This window comes from Meleagris gallopavo, chromosome 8 (assembly GCF_000146605.3).
Source record: "Meleagris gallopavo isolate NT-WF06-2002-E0010 breed Aviagen turkey brand Nicholas breeding stock chromosome 8, Turkey_5.1, whole genome shotgun sequence".
In the NCBI taxonomy this organism is placed as follows: Eukaryota; Metazoa; Chordata; class Aves; order Galliformes; family Phasianidae; genus Meleagris; species Meleagris gallopavo.
The window spans coordinates 6932545-6948292 of record NC_015018.2 but is presented as its reverse complement, the minus strand read 5'-3'; the positions used below and the strand labels follow the sequence as shown (position 1 = coordinate 6948292).

At 41.3% G+C, this 15748-nt stretch overlaps 1 protein-coding gene and 1 long non-coding RNA gene across 2 annotated transcripts; one reads left to right on the top strand and one right to left on the bottom strand.

Annotated features, from left to right (window-relative positions):
- Positions 1–1526: 1526 nt before the first annotated feature.
- On the bottom strand, positions 1527–9793 carry LOC100546809 (protein NDNF-like). The gene is made up of 4 exons (XM_010714224.3): positions 9400–9793; positions 7193–7388; positions 5137–5270; positions 1527–4296 (listed from the first exon to the last, which is right to left on the bottom strand). The coding sequence occupies exons 2-4, from the start codon at positions 7378–7380 to the stop codon at positions 2945–2947; spliced, it is 1674 nt and encodes a 557-aa protein (XP_010712526.1). The 5' UTR covers positions 7381–7388; positions 9400–9793; the 3' UTR covers positions 1527–2944.
- LOC109368744 lies at positions 7396–15285 on the top strand. Its single transcript, XR_004160464.1, has 4 exons — positions 7396–7943; positions 13217–13330; positions 14038–14140; positions 14723–15285. It is a non-coding gene; the product is annotated as an uncharacterized LOC109368744 (long non-coding RNA).
- Positions 15286–15748: the final 463 nt, after the last annotated feature.

Sequence of the window (15748 nt, the reverse complement as noted above, 5' to 3'; positions counted from 1 at the left end):
TTTCCCCAATGCCAGAGAGCTTCCATTTCTTTTACAGTCCCTGAAAGCCTTTGGCATTTGGGAGTCACTGGTTTAGAGTGCTGATAGTATTTGTTTTTTTTTTTTAAAGTCTTGTGCAAAAGCACATCTGGCCTGGATGTTTCATAGTAGCAACCTTTATAAAATCTATCCCACTAAATTAAAAATCAAATAGTAATGAAGACAACATGTGTATGTATACATTAATACCGCAGTTCTCAGTCTCTGAAAGCAAGTCCAGCACTTGAGACAAAAATAGTAAGGCTTATTATAACATGTAACACTATTCAGATGGGAGAGAGATTGGGTGGAAAGATGGCAAATAGCTCTAAAAGCAAAAGGGCTTCTGGGTGCTAAGGCCAGGAAGCTGCACAACAAGCAGCTGGTAGGGGCAGGAACACTGTTACATGGAGCCTTTAGATGCTGCAAGGATACATCTGAGCCTTCACTATCAGAGCGGCAGCAAATGAAGTGGCACCTGGCTTAAAACTGAGCACTCAAGAGCTGCCTCGTGGGCAGGCTGTAGGCATGAGTGAACTAACAGCAGCTCCACAGACTGGTGCACACAAGCAAAATCACAGTGGAAAGACCAGTGGAATGTAATATTCCCTGCTGCTGCTGGCCTCTGTGCTACAGACCATGCCTGGATGCACACATGGACAGTGTGGGTTGTTACCTTGGGGGCAGGCTGCCTGCTCTGCTTATAACAGAGGTGCTTGATTTTGGCAGAACAGCGTGTTCTTCTCTACAGCCCAGCTGTGTCTCCTGTGAACTGGATTTCTGCTTGTAGAGAAGTTGGGGTGTGGGGTGGCAGCTCCTGTGAGTGAGAATCCAGCAGCAGCTCTCTCACCAGTGGTCATTGCTCTGCTTATGTCATAGCCAGGGCTGACAAACCAGTGTTTTGCTGGGAATTCTTAAGCTAGCTATGTCATGAAGACATACTCCAAACACCATACTCTACTCCTTAGTAGAGGCATGGGTATTAGGCAGGGTGCCACTGTGCCTGCCTCCACCCAGTGGCATTTTTGTGGTGAAAGTATAGAGGACCAAAGCAGGGGTTAATGCTCTGATGGGCTAAGGGCTGTAGATCAACATTATTTTGTATGTGCAGCTAAACTATCTTCCTGTTCTTCCTCTCTTATTATTCTGGTTAATAGTCACTTGTCAGACTTCTAAGTGAAGTTCCCCCAGAATATAAATGCCTGAAATAGAGGAAGGCAGATGAAAACATTTAAGACTTCCAAGTGGAGGTGACTTCTGTTGTTCTTTGAGCTCAGACTGATTTTGGCGGGAGCGAAATGGGGAGAAGGCTTGCCCTGGAAAAATGTAATGCAGCTGCCAGCCCCTGTAATTAGCTAAAAGGCCTGTGGAGTGTAGAAGGAGGTCAGAACATGGCTCCTGCCACAGCGCTGCTCAATCCTGAATACTGTCAGCAGGAATGTAAAGCCTAGTCAAGGCCTGGACGTTGCTAATTGCATGGAAAGGCCAGAACCCTTCTGGGACTAATGAGTCTGCTTATGGGCAGGATGCACCATGCAGAGGCTGAGCAAACATCCCCTTTAGCATGATGTTATAAAGTCTTTGCAGCAGGAAATGTTTAATTGCTTGCCTATATGCTGAGGACAGGTTCTGTCCTTACTAAGTGCCTCCAAGCATGTTTGGAGGTAATAATTATTCAGAGTAAGCTACAACTTTGATCCTGGATAGCAAGTGAACTTCTGAAATGTACAATAGTGGAATTAATTGCTTGTTTTTGTGCAGTATAATTGCAGAGAAGAGAATTGCAGGCAAGATTTCTCTAGCAACCTTTGGGTCAGTCACTCTATTATAGCTCTTTATACATAAATTCCAGACCTGCCAACAACATATGTGCAAAATATTTTCTGCTGATAATTGATATTCAACATGTTTTCTTATGAAGACTTTTATTTTTTTTAGTATTTTTTCATACTCCTTCATCATCTGAGGAAGGTAATCAAGGAAGCAGACAACAAAAAACATGTTTGTCAGGCTTTGTACTACAAATACTTCTTCCTTCTTGATATTTAAAAGGAAAACCACATTTACTTTTTCCTAAAGCAACACATTCATTGATACAGGCTGGGTTAAGGATGTCAAGAGCAAGTACGTGACTCTCAGGAGTCACGCAGAGATGGATGAGGGCAGATAACAGAGGCTATATATTAAGAGAACAAAACAAAAACCTTTCTATGGCAGGATTCCTTATTTCTTTCCTCAGTGGGTAGCAGCACAGCACTGTTTTTATGCTCCCAGCAAAGCTGGATTCAGAGCTAGTCCTGGCCCAAGTTTTAGCCCTTTCTAAACATTAATATTTTCTCTATAAAGATAAAAGTCAAGCTAGCACACAGGTAATAGAGAAAGTATTTCAGCCTGCTTTACTTGAGCTGTAGAGCAGTGCCACTTTGATAACAGTTCCACAGACTTTATTTCCTCCATCCCTGTGTACTGTTCAAGTAGTGGGGAAGTTAGATTATTCCAAACCAGCTTGACTTGGGGGGGAGTTTTCACTTCCTCATTAACTGATGGACTTGCACACAGTGGGAAACTGGAACTTAAAAATAACGATGCTCCTTGAGAGGTTTTTCCCATTTTCTATGTTGGATTTCAGAAGCATTTTGGGTAACCTATCTATTTCTCGTGGGTGCCACTGAGTATTTTATTTCTGTGTGCATGAATTAATTTCATGTTCAGGATGTCTCAATGAGGCAGCTGAGGGGAAGAAAAAAATGTGTGCAGGAGAAGATGCAAAAGTGTAATGATCTGAATTAAGATAATCCCTTTGCAGAATATCATGGCTTTAGAATATTGTTGATGTGTATTAAACCGTATGGGCTATGATATGGGTTACCATTGGTTTTGGAAGTAGTCTTCATTCACTCATTTCAAAGTGTCTCTGGAAGAATCTTCAACATTTTTTCCTTGTCTTCACAACTTTGCTGTGATATCTGACAGGGATGCCAGATGGCCCAATGAGATAAATGTCAAACAAGTAAAGTGTCCCTGCATCCAGCCCTTTGATAGTCTCTGTGGTGACAGCTCTCTGGAGATTTACGTCATAGAAATACTTGCACAGCACTTTCTCTGACTTGTGCCGAGAATCAGGTCCAGAGCACGTGTCTGTATTTTGCAGTTCCATCCAGACTTGATCTTCTTCAATCCTTTTCTTGTACACACAGTACTTGCTCTGCTCTTGTGTTCCTAGCCAGGCAATGGTGACAGAGTTGCAAGTCCTCAGTTTACTGAAAGACTTGATTTTTAAGCTCTCTGGAAGAAGTGGGAATAAGGGCTTGTGGAAATGGGGGGAGACCTGCACTTTCACAGAAGAATCGGATTCCTCTGTGGACCTCAGCTGCACCAGGTATATGTCTAGTGGCTTTCCCTTCAGTGACAAATACCTCAACCCCAGAATGTTTTCTGATGCCACTATTTTACCATTTTTTGTTATGTGAACCTGTACTTGACCACGGCACAACTGAAAGGCAAACTGTACTTTCTTGTGCCTCGCTTGGTACTGCAGACTGCACAACTTCTGTTTTTTCCCATCCAGGACAACCTGAATTGCCTTCCCATCTTTCAGCTTCATCACCTTAGGCTCAGGCTCTTCTAGAGTTCTTGCAAATGTCCCAGTGTAAGCAGCACTGGCATTTGTGAGGAGATTGACAACAAAGACATCAAAATAATATTGAGTGCTGGGACTGAGATTAGGCACTGTATAGGTGTTCTTGGTACCCATACATATCTGCCTGACTTCCCCACTGCTCACTTTGTTGATGATGCTCAGTTCACTGTCTGATAATATCATTACCTGCTGTGGTTCAAGAAGGTATGGAGAGAGAGACAAAGCTAATGTTGGTGGCATTTTCATTCCGGAGAATCTGATTGCTGTCTCAGCAGCACACAAGCTCTTGTAATTGTGCTTTTCATTAACTAGAAGACAGTACTGGATGCTTTCTCTGTGTTGCAAGGCAGAGGGACTGTGTTTCCATGTCAGAGTCACTGTTGTATGGCCAACGCCGATAACATCTATGCGTGGATCCAGAGGAAGTTCTGGATAGAGGTGCCCAGACGTTGTGTCAGTTGTTAAGTACACAGTGATGTGTGTGTCACGCTCGGTCGATAAGAACTCTAGCATATAAAGGGCAGACTGAGAAGACATACCCATGTAAGTCTCTACTGAATTTCCCTTGTAGTTGAAAATGGTGGATGTCATGCTTGTAGCCTTCTGGAATTTTGAGACATCATGTCTATTGAGATCACCTGCAAGAAAAAACAGAATTGCAATTTCTGCTTTAATATATATTGAACATTGCTTAGGTTTTGTTGCTTGTATGTTAGGGAACATCCTGCTTTCTTCCTTCCTGAAAATAATCATAACTAAAAATGCTTTTTGCTACTGGCAATTTATTGAAGTAAAATTTGAGTGACTTTTTAACAGTGCTTATTGTGATTTTCATAAAGACTATCATTATAAAAACAACTTGCAGAAGTCTTGAACTTTATTGTGCCTGATGTGCCTACAGTTTTCATCTCCCACTAGATTTCTCTTTGGACACTTCAAGGAGATTCGTTTTCCATGAAAGGAATTTTCTTTTAGACTTTTGCTGCTGTTTTTCTATGAAGAGAGAAAGCTTACTACTGTAAAGGAACTTTATTTAACTCCTGCTGAGACAGCTCTTCACTCAGCATGGGCTGATTGGAAAGCCTGCCTCATTAATGCAGGGAGAAGAGTGATTTTAGGCACTGCATGGAGATCAAGGGGTGCAAGCAACATTTTCCAGTGTGGAAATGTTACTGCTATCAGTTTAGATTCTTCACAGGAGACAAGTTTGCAGGGGGAAAATTGGGTAAGTGCAAAGAGCTTATGAAGCAATACATATGTGTTGTTCTCAGATGCTTTTGAGTCTGGCTTATATAGATGTAATTTTTAATCTACTTTGGCAAAATCCAGTGAACTGCAAATTTCATCAGATTTTTCTGATGCCTGTTTATAGAAGGAGCAGTATGATATTTAAGCCTGTAAAGAACTTTGTGTAACAATAGTTCTTACAAGTAACTTATACTTTCTACAGCTCTTCTCAGGTAGGCTGAAGATCTTACCTTGTGCTGCTTTCCCAAGCAAATTTGCTGAAGCTTTGTGCACAAGTATGCTCCACTCAATGGGGACATCACAAGGGGTCACTGTTATTGTGAAAGGTACAAGGGCTCTGTCTTCCTCCAAAACGAAGTAATACCTGTAAATGTGGATATGAATCCAAGGAAAAGCATGAAGAAATTCAGGTCTGTTTGACACTCACAGGAAGTGTACCTTTCTTGATGCGGTCATTTCAATGTGGATAGAAATGACTGCTCTCTTTTGAGATGCATCACTGCAACAAGATAGGGAATGTCTGAAACTTTCATTTGCAGGAAGAACATGCATTGTGCTTTTTTTCTAATCCATCAGTTGTTCCTGGAGGTTTTGTCCACTTAGCACAGGCAATATTTTTTCCTGGTGAATTTCAGTATGCTTCAGGTGAATATTGTATCTCAGTACTTACCTGCTTATTTTGGATGATGAATGTGGTAAACTAATTACTTTCTAGATAACCACTAACTCTAGGGAATGCGGTATGTTTTTCCCTAGTATTTCCTGACTGGAGTTCCACAGTGATTCTTAGAGAGCAAGCTCCCTCATACCTTCTTGCATGTTTAGGTCTCCATCTGTGAAAGATGAAGATACAATAATTATGATCAACCCTGAAGATTGTCTATCATTGGCAATTTCGGGTAACTCTGTTCTAACCAGTTTGTTTCGATGACAAAAAGCTGTGGTGTGTTAGTAGTACAAAGGAGCATCAATCTACTCAGTAAATCTTTTATTCTTAATTATTTACAGTGAAGTCTTGTTTCCTGTACCACCCATTTTCTTTCTGTTGTTTCTGTAAACAGTAAACTGTGGCTGTATACAGCCACAGGAAATGTTTTGGCATTTCCTGGTAGCTCACTCTGCAGTTAAATGTAGACAACTCGCTTTTGTTTGTTTGTTGAAAAGAAAACCTATTTATTATGAACAGATTACATCAGCATAAAGGTCTGGATTAATTTCAGGATATGGCTATTTGTTTGGAGTTGACCTTCACTGGAAGCAGCTTCATGTTTTCAAGTCTTTTATTATAAGCCAAATCTTTTCATCTTCTGGTTTCCTGTCTGCATGGTTCTAGGCTTGATAAGGTTCTTACTTGATCATGCTAAACTGAAGGGGTTTGGTTTTTTTGATACTTGCATGTTAATAGGAGTTTTCATATTATGTCTCAGAACAACAGTGAAATGTACTGCTCTCTTAGATCTAAATGCCTATTTTCCTTTAAAAGGGAGAGCTAGTTTTGCTTTTTTTTTTTGTAAGCATGTCACATTATATAATATGCCATGTTCCAGTTTCTATGCAATGAGTGTTGAGAGAGCAGAAGTTGTGAAGCGGGGGTGAACCAGATGGCTCAGTGTTCATCAAAATTTGTATGTGCTGATCCACTGGTCAAAGGATTCTGATTAAACCACCTGAAATGCATCTCTTCCTAAACAGGCTAATTAGTTTGCCTTTCCTGTTTGAGATTATCAGCTGTAATATCTACACTGTGTGTATGTTCAGGTATGGTGGAAAACTGCAAGTATTTTGAGGATATGAAGAATCTAACTTCCACATGACACTCATATTTGATCTTAACAGGCTTATAGCATTGTTCAACTAAGACATTTCTACGATGCAAGATGCTAATAGATGCTTTATTATAAGAGAATTCTGCATGCATTTTAGTGATCTTGGGGTCATTAGTGTGCTAGGTAAAATTCGTGTCTTATACAGTTGCTGTAGGGAGGCTGTTTGTGTGGTTCAGAAGCCAGACTGATCATGCAGCAACTGATTGCTGTTGGAACCTGCCAGTTCTGTATCATCACAGGAAGCTGCCTGGGAAGAGGGGGGTCATTCCAGATTCTGGGCAAAACAACAGTGTACACTGGAAGACACTTGTACTACACTGGTGTCTCAGTAAATTCAGTAGGCACGTTGGAGCTATGCAGGCACACAGCAGTTTGTGACTTGGATTGTTAGTGTGTGGCTGCTGGTGTTGCAGGAAAGTACATGAGAAAAGGATTGACTTTGTGGCTGATCTGTGCTTACCTTTTAGGGATATCCTTCAGCAGATGAACTGTAGTTTCCTTACCATCAGCAAGAATCAGGGAGTGGTAGAAGTTGAAGAGACCACTCTTGAAGCTCTGTTGGGAACTGGCAGTGGGTGCTTTAAGGGAATGACACAGGCAAGCAGCCGTGAGAAGGCAGAGAGGCAGATAAAACCAGATACAGGACATCTTCAGTACTGTGAAGAGAAATGGAAATTGCTGTTTTAAAGGAGAAGATAATCAGTGATGCTCCTTTTATTCCTCTAGTGATATTTACTGTTGCAGCAAGCCAAGCATTTGAGCAACGGTCTTCAGATTGCTAAGTTGCTTATAATTCAGAAATATTTTAGACTCTGTAAAGGTTTAATGGTGAAGCTGCTATGAAGTCTTTAACTGTAAAATTCATACGTGTAGTCACTGTAGCACAAGTGCAATATCATGCCAGAGAATAGCTTTGCTACTGACAAAATGAGTGGAGAATTAAATTATTTTTTCCCTGCTTATAGAATTCATTTAATAAATTCAATTATCTGTAACAGAACTGTGATGTCTGAACTTAAAAGGTGTCGCTATACCCCACCTTCTGTCAGAGGTCATCTTATTTTTTAATTCATACAGGTTGTAAATCAGTCATGGCAATAAGGACATGTGAAGAAGAGGATCAAAAGAAATTATTCAGAGCTGGAGGAGATCCTGTTCCATGAAAAGTGGTAGATCCTGATAACCAGCCCTAAACTGGTTCTAAATGGATTGTAAGTTCTTTATCTACGTTGGAAGATGAATGTCTTACTGTGGGGAAGATGGACGAATGTAGCTGGATAAATGTGCATTAGACGTGTCTTTCATAACTGCATTGTTTCCAGGCCATTGCTACATCTGCTGCTCACTGGAACCATAATAGCTCTGTAGTTTTTAACCATATCAGGTATCAAAAATCATATATGCCCATCTCCTTTTGCAAAGAGGCTTAATTGTCAGCTTCAAACATTTGAAAGAAAGCTAAGCTGCTCAAGTATTTCTAGAACTCGCCTACAAAAATGCTGATGCTGTTTGAACAGTTCTGTACATTGTACAGAACTATGTAGATAGGAGGCTCCGGATGAGAATTTTGGTAGTACACTCTTAACATGAAATTAATTACTCTTGCAACTTTTTCCTCTCTACCACATCCTGCTGCAGAAAAGGAAAATGCATAAGTGGAAAAGGCATGGAAGTGAGAAAGGCACAGACCTCTAGAACAGGTGGCAGCTGTAATTGAGGGATTTGGAAAGCTAAGGGAGCCAGAGTTTTGTGTTTATCTTTTTCGTGTTGGGGGGAGAGGTAGTATTTTGTTGTGTCTTTCTTACTACTACTTGTTGGTAAGATCCTAGTTTTATCAGATTAACAGCCAGGGATAAAAAGAATATAAAAGCAGAGCATCAGTCCTTCGTAACATTTGCTTTAGATCAGCCCTTCCCTTGTCATGTTTGCAAATGAGCTTTTAACTTGGACTAAGCCTACAATTCAGCTTCTGCCTGTAACAATTTATCTGAGTCCATGAAAGGGCTGTTTCATTTGTAAACCCATTCAAGATTGTCACATTTAAGCAAAGCAGTGAAAGCACTGTAGACTTTCATGTACAAAATCTTCATCAGTGATTCTCAAATTAATGTAAATCTTTAGTATTGGTGAAACTATTACAGTGATCACTACCAGAACATTTAAATGCCCTATTTAATAGGGTTAGGCTATTTTCTTCTTTCAAGGTGTCTCTTCAATATTTTTAGCACCTGGCTCAATGAAAGATTAAACAAACATCTGAACAAGCTGAAAGAATACTTGAAAATATCATTTTTTTTAATTACTCTTTAACAGAGCTTTCCTTATGACTGAGGCACTTCTTTGCCACTTTGTTATTATTCTATTTTAACTATAGCTTAAATATAACCCCAAATATTTTTCTTTACCTTTGTCAGTGGAATCTGTTTCTCTCTTTAGAGAGGATTAAAAAAAGTCTTACTGTTTAACTGCCAGGATCTTGCACACCACACTGATACTATAGCAGCTCAGCTTTTCTTGTCCAGGAAAACAAACCAACCAAGCGACTGACCAACCTATAATCAGCTTATCCCAAGGAGAACGGCATCCTAAATACTGATTTCACTCAGTTACACAAACGCTGTACACTCAGGCTCTTGGAAATATGTTACACAAAAATAGTGTTCTTACCTATTGTGTTTCTGGCCAGATGAGCCCCAGTTCACTCGCTTTCTCTGCTGAAAAAGCATAAAATAAAACATGGAATTCTCAGATCTCTGTAGACAGATGAAAAACAAAACTGCGCAACCAGTTTAACAGGACAGAACTGTTTTTTCCATATGGCTCCTCAATAGGCATCGTAGTTAGATTGCTTGCTGTCTTTCAAGGAAAGGAAAACAGTTTTGATGTTTAGTTAGGTTGGGATTTTTCAAAGGTTATTTTCAACTTGCATAATTCTGCATTCTCTGGAGCTCTGGCTGCTGTTCTTTCTGTTCTGGAGCTCCTGGGGAGCTGTGCACCTTCACCCGACCCCAGGACCTGGCTCGGCTCACTGTCAGCAGATGCTGGATGCTGGAGCACTGAGCCCAGCCTGGCCGGAGAGCGGGGCTCTGACAGAAGCACAGGGAGGAGGGAGATGGGGAGAGCAGTTAACCCTTATTAGTCCACAATTCTGGCCAGCAATGGGCACACCAATTGCCTCCAGAAAATATTTGGCATTAGAAGCTTGGTGGAGCAAGTCCATGCAGCATGGGACTTCCTTGCCCTCAGCAGTGAAGCTGTTCAGGATTGTTTCAGAGCTGCTGTGTTTAGTTGTTTATGGCCCAACAGGTGCTGACTGGCTCACATAAGGGAAGGAAGAAAAAGTGTGAGAGAATACTCTGCATTTTTTGAAGCAGTCTGGAATTAGCAATCCTTTAAAGCCTATCAGGAATCTACTGAACAGAGCTGTGCAGGCTTCTTGGCTTGCAGTGGCTGTATAAGAAACTCCAACAGTGTACGGGCTGTGTTGTGGCTGGGGGTGCTTGGGAAACTGCTCTCAGCCAGATAAAGAATCGCTTCTGCAATTGGGGCTGCATAGCAGCCATAGCAAAGCCTTTGTCATGAAAAGGCCTACTTCTGCTGTGTGAGAGTGGAACATGCTCCTTCTGCTCACTGGCTTCTGGGCCTGAGGTGTCAGGTGGGGAAAACTGGGATGTCTCTGCATAGACTTTATCTGCTCCAAAGGACAACCCTGGAAAGTTGCATGAAGTAATCTGCAAGGTAAAAAAGACACGACGTTAGGGATGTCTTTTGTCTATTTAAAACTGAAGCTTCTTGTTTGGTGTTTGAACAGAGTGACTTGCAGCAGCACTTTGCTCTTGCCACCCCGGGTTGAAGATGTATCATCTAAGCCTTGCCAAGCCTAAAAACTTGCTGAGAAAAAGGGAAGTATAAAGAGGTCTCAACAGGTTCTATGTAACACAGCCCAAAGAAGACTTAAATTCTCTCATCAATAGGTATGATGGAGAGAAATATTTACAGTGTCCTTACTATTTCTGCAGAATATGGCAGGATTAATTCTAATTTTTTCAGCAAGAGTTTCCTGTAAGTTTAGTTGAGCAATGGACTTGCTGAGCTGTTTGTTTTTTACAAAGGGACAGCATGTAGGAATCTTGGTACAGATACTGCATGATCAGAATGTTGGTGCTGTGGTGCTGATGAAGAACTTTGCAAGATGTTTGGACAGCTAGAAAAAGCAGAACTAAAAAACATTCAGACAACAGAGTGAAGAACTAATGAAGATGCAAACACAGCCAGAAGCAAACCATTCCCTTAAAAAAGAAAAAAAGATCATGAAAGGTGCTGTGAAATTATCCAGTGACTTCCCTGACTGGATGTGGAAGAGGGAAATGTAGGTCAGGTGAGGTGCATTGAAACAATGTGCACTGAAAACAGCACGAGAGAGAGAGTTAGCCCTAATATAAGTATGGGGATTGCAGCCTGTGTTTTGCTTTGGAAGGACTTAAGCAGAAGTGGACAGCAGGGATTGTTAAGAAGTAACTGGTGGTGTTAAGTAGAAGGATCTTAGGGAAGAGCTCAAGAGCAGATGTGTCTCATGTCTGGTAAATCAGCAGTAAATACGGGCACAGTAGGTGGGTTTGTTACAGAAGAGAGATACTCACTGTCTTACCCTTGCAGAGCTTCCATGCTGCTGTCAACATACTCAGGGCATAGGTCAGCTTCCAGGGCAAGCAATGAGCATCTTTCCACTGTTTGTTTTATCTGTGTTAAGCCAAATGCCCAAAGGAGCACTCTGTCTCCTGATGAATAATATGAACAGAATTGTCAGGGGGAAGAGACTGACAAGGTGATATAGCTATGGAGGTATACCAGTTCCTCAGTAGTTTCTCATGCTTTCCACGTGTGTGCTTACATGCTTTGCAGGAGCAGGATGTACATTGGTGCATCCAGATCTTTTCTCATATGGTTTGAAAAGGGAAAAAAAACAACAACAGTACTGTCTACTGAGAAAGTAAGAGCTAGATTTATGGTTTATATAGCTTGAGTGAACTCAGTGGAGTCACAACAGGGATAAATCAACCACTGATTTGGCATAAAATTAGTACCACAGATTTCTTAGTAGGAAAGATTAGTCTGCAATGAGTCTGTGCTTCAGAGCTGAGGCAGTGACTTCAGGAGAGCTGCACAAGAGATGCAACTGTTGTCCCAACCCTGCTGGCCATCAATAAATGCAGGAGATAGCCACTTTGAACATCTAATATGTGATTATACTCTTTAAGTAGTAGCCCTGCTAAAAGATCAGTAACGCTAAAAATGATGGAATTCTGATGGAGCAAGAAGTCTACTTGAAGCTCTCAAAGACACTTCAGGTGTGTATTTCCAGGAAGAGCAGTCCTGGTAAAGGCTCCCATAAGCCAGAGCAGCATCCTGTAGTCCCTGGCAGCTGTTGTCCAGCACTTCCTGCCTGCAGAGGTTACTTTTTCTCAGGATGCCTTACAGAATGCTGCTCAGAGTGCCTCTAGGAGACAACCTGCTCAGCCTGACCCATGCAGTTTACCACCGGGAGCTGGCAGCATGGCTTTGCACTTGGCACAGGGTGAGAAAACCTCACCACAGGTCTTTCTGGTGAGGAATTGTTCACGCTGCTAACTTGTCTTTGATCAGGTTGTGTTCGTCAGAAAATGTGAGAGATTAACGTATCTTGTTTCTCCCCCGGTACAATGCACTGGAGTGTGGTAATTGGGCTGCTTGGGATTCCCACCACAGCCCATCTGGATCAGGCCCTGGCTGTAACCCAGGCTGCTGCGTATGCAGACAGCTTCCTTGTGTCCCCAGCCCTGCCCCAGGAGTTCTATTTCATGAAACTCTGTAAGCACATTAAAAGTGCATGGAGAAATAGGAATCTAATCTTTCAGTTATGAGACAAGTAATGTTCTCCTTTCCTGTTCTTCAGATGCTCACATATACGCCCATGTCTTTCAAATATCTGATTCAAAATTGATAGTTTTTGGCTCTCAGCTACACACGTGTCTAAAAATACCTCTTTAATTAGCATTAACTCCTGTGCTTGTAGCCCTGACTGGAGGCAAGCAGCTATGGGTGTCTGATACTTTTGTACATGTTCTGTATTGGATCTGCAGGGGAAATCATAGCATCTAAAAAGCTTTTGCATTTTCCATGGCTGCAAAGTAATAATCTTTTTCTCTTGGCAAAAGAATCTCACTTGTCCTGATGGCTATCAGAAGTGTGCAAATTTCTTTAAAAATCTGCTTCCAAGTAGAGGAATTGTCAGAATCATTGCTTGATAGCTACCAGAACTAATAGATTCTTGAGAAGTTAACATACTTCTGGTTAATATTACTGCTCAGAAAATATCTTCTTAGGCATGCAGCTGGGCTCCAGAAAGGAGCATGCTTTACTTTGAAACTGTGGGAGAGAAGCCAAAGTCTGGATTTTCAAGCATGGTGAGATACAATGGTGGGGCAACTGCTTCTATTTCTTTCAGGTTTTGCCAATCCTTGGCAATGCTGAAATGCAATGCAAACACTCAAAGGACTGCCTGATAAGGAAAGCCCTGGTCTGTTCCTATTTAGCAGCATTAATAAAGCTGGAAAGACAGGTAACTGCTCCTAGGTGAAAAGTGGACTTGGGATTTTTTATTTTTTTACTTTTTGCAGGAAATGGGTTGTTTCAGAAGCTGTTGGGTTGTCCCAGCATTGAGTGTTGATTTTACAGGCTAGAGAGCCAGTGTCCTGCCACATCTTGGATCCATAGCTCCTGCTTTGGCATGCCTCTGAGTTCTCCCGGGGATTGTATAGGGGTGATTGCTGTATATGCTAAAATTCCAGATGAGGATTTTTGCTTAGCAGTCACTTTCTAGGGAACAAGATACTGATGCTTTTTTTTTTAACTTGAAAAATGAATTTATTTTTTTCCCAGCGATACTGTAGACAGTCTTGAAAGGTCTTTTATTAAGAAGTTATCTGAAAATATAGAAACATGATTACCCTTCAATATTGTCTCATTTTTTAGTGTGATCATAACTACCCAGAGGAGTCCAGGGAGAAATATTACCTGCTGTGTATGAGAGATTTCGTGTGCAAGGCTCTGATCTTGCAGGATGCGATTGCTTCTGATGGTACTATATCCAATTTATTGGGAAAATTCCTTATTTTTGTATTCCTCCACAAATGCAAATACAGTGCAATAGCAAAATCAGGTCTCCAGACAGGATTCAGTATTACACTAACAGCTTCATGAATTAAAAAAGTATTGAAGGTCCTGAGCTGCTATTTTCATTTCCTTCTCCTTTTACCATTCCCTCAGGCTTTCAGGATTTTAGGTTAACTGAGACCTGTCAAAGAAGGACTTTTTAAAGCACCTACAAAATTCCCTTCAAGACATCGAAGCAGAGTAACTGTTTGAGCAGGTATGGAATAATGATGTCAAGTTGTCAATCCAGCCAAGAGCTGCTGAATTGAAGAAGCTACAGAAAGGAAGGGGGTGGTACTTTGATAATCAGTGTGCTATATTAATGGGGTAATCCCATATTTTGTTTTTAGCTACGGTCTTGTTTTTTTTACATGCCAAAGGATTAACCTCATAAATCAGACTAATCCATCCTTCCAAACAAGGAACATCGAAGTCTTTTCTGTGACAGATTCCCAAGTGCTGGTTTAATTCCTCTTAATGACAAACTGTAGAGCAGCAGGTAATGTTAGCAGCCAGACTCTGCTCTCAAATCAAGCACGGACCTGCCAAGTTTCTCTTTTCTGGAGGAAGAGTCCGTGCTCTTATTTTATTCCAAAAGCTTTTTACAAACACTTATAATCTGGTTTAATCTGGCCACGAGGCCTTTCATCTTATAGGTACTGGTTCTGTTTTGACCATTTTACTTTCCTCTTGGGCACCTGGGAGAGCTCCTTCTTACACATACGCATGGAAATTTCTAAAGTGCAGAACCACTTATCAGAAGGATGCAATCATTGGTCCTTACTCTGTTTGTCCTAAGGGTCTGCAGCAGTTTGCTCTCAGTATCTCCACCAAGCACCTCTTATAGCACTGATAGGAAAGCAGGCTTTGTGATTTTTCCTTCTGGATCTGTTCTGAGGCAGCCAACAGAGAAGGAGTTAACTGCTGTCCTCTTTTCTGCTGTTCCTGGCTGAAGTTGCTGGCATCCCATCTGGTCCAGGCTGTCCGAGCTCTTCTAGCTGTCTCTGGGGAAGGTACTACAATACCCAGGAATTTTAACAATCCTAAACAGATTGGGGCCACATATGGAGCAAAATGATTAGATTAGAAGAAATCCAATCACATTTGCTGCTCCGGCGTTACACTTTTAAGCTGTCGGGATCAGGCTTTCTGCTCAATTATGGGTATTTTACATGCAGTTGAGATAAAGTTGTACCACTCATCTCTGCTTCTTGTCCCCATAGGACCAGTATCCATTTTAGTGTTTGATTGTAGAAATGTAATGAATAAGTTAGCGTTACATCTAATAAAATGTGCCACTTTTGTTGTAAATTGTCATAGCAATGCACTGTTTGTGACAGCCATAGTTATACTGCAAAGGAGAGGGAATACAAAACGTATGCAGAAAGGGGAGCATAATCCCTATGCCGTGTTTATTCTGCTTTGATTATTCTAATGGTTTGGGATTATTTTTTCTGTGCAGCTAAAAATTGTTGGCTATTTCGTGAGAGCTTCTGAGTAACTATCTGTGGAACAGTTTTCTACAAAAATCCTTCACTGAGCAAACCCTTGGTGCTCTTTGTGCCATCTCCATCTGCATCTCTTGATACCATCCTTCTCTGTGAGGCATAACATCCCAGTGTGACTCAGCCTGTTGCAGCAGCCCTGAAATCCTGTTTTTTCTCCTACCTGCCTGAGCACAGAGCACCACTGAGTTTGTTTCAAGGCAGAGTTCTTGTGTAGGAATGTCTTTGTTTTTCAGTAGGCTTCATGGGCTTTTATCTGGTGTTGAGCAATGCCTACAGAGATGATAGAAGAGAGTGGAGGTGGACACAAGCACACATTA

What these genes read in the sequence shown, in the direction of transcription:
- LOC100546809 (XM_010714224.3), bottom strand. Translation starts at nt 7,380, where the DNA reads ATGTCCTGTATCTGGTTTTATCTGCCTCTCTGCCTTCTCACGGCTGCT. An exon ending in CTGAAGGATATCCCTAAAAG is followed by an intron (nt 5,271 to 7,192) that starts GTAAGCACAGAT and finishes CCACATTTACAG; the next exon opens with GTATTACTTCGTTTTGGAGG. An exon ending in GCTTGGGAAAGCAGCACAAG is followed by an intron (nt 4,297 to 5,136) that starts GTAAGATCTTCA and finishes TTTTTCTTGCAG; the next exon opens with GTGATCTCAATAGACATGAT.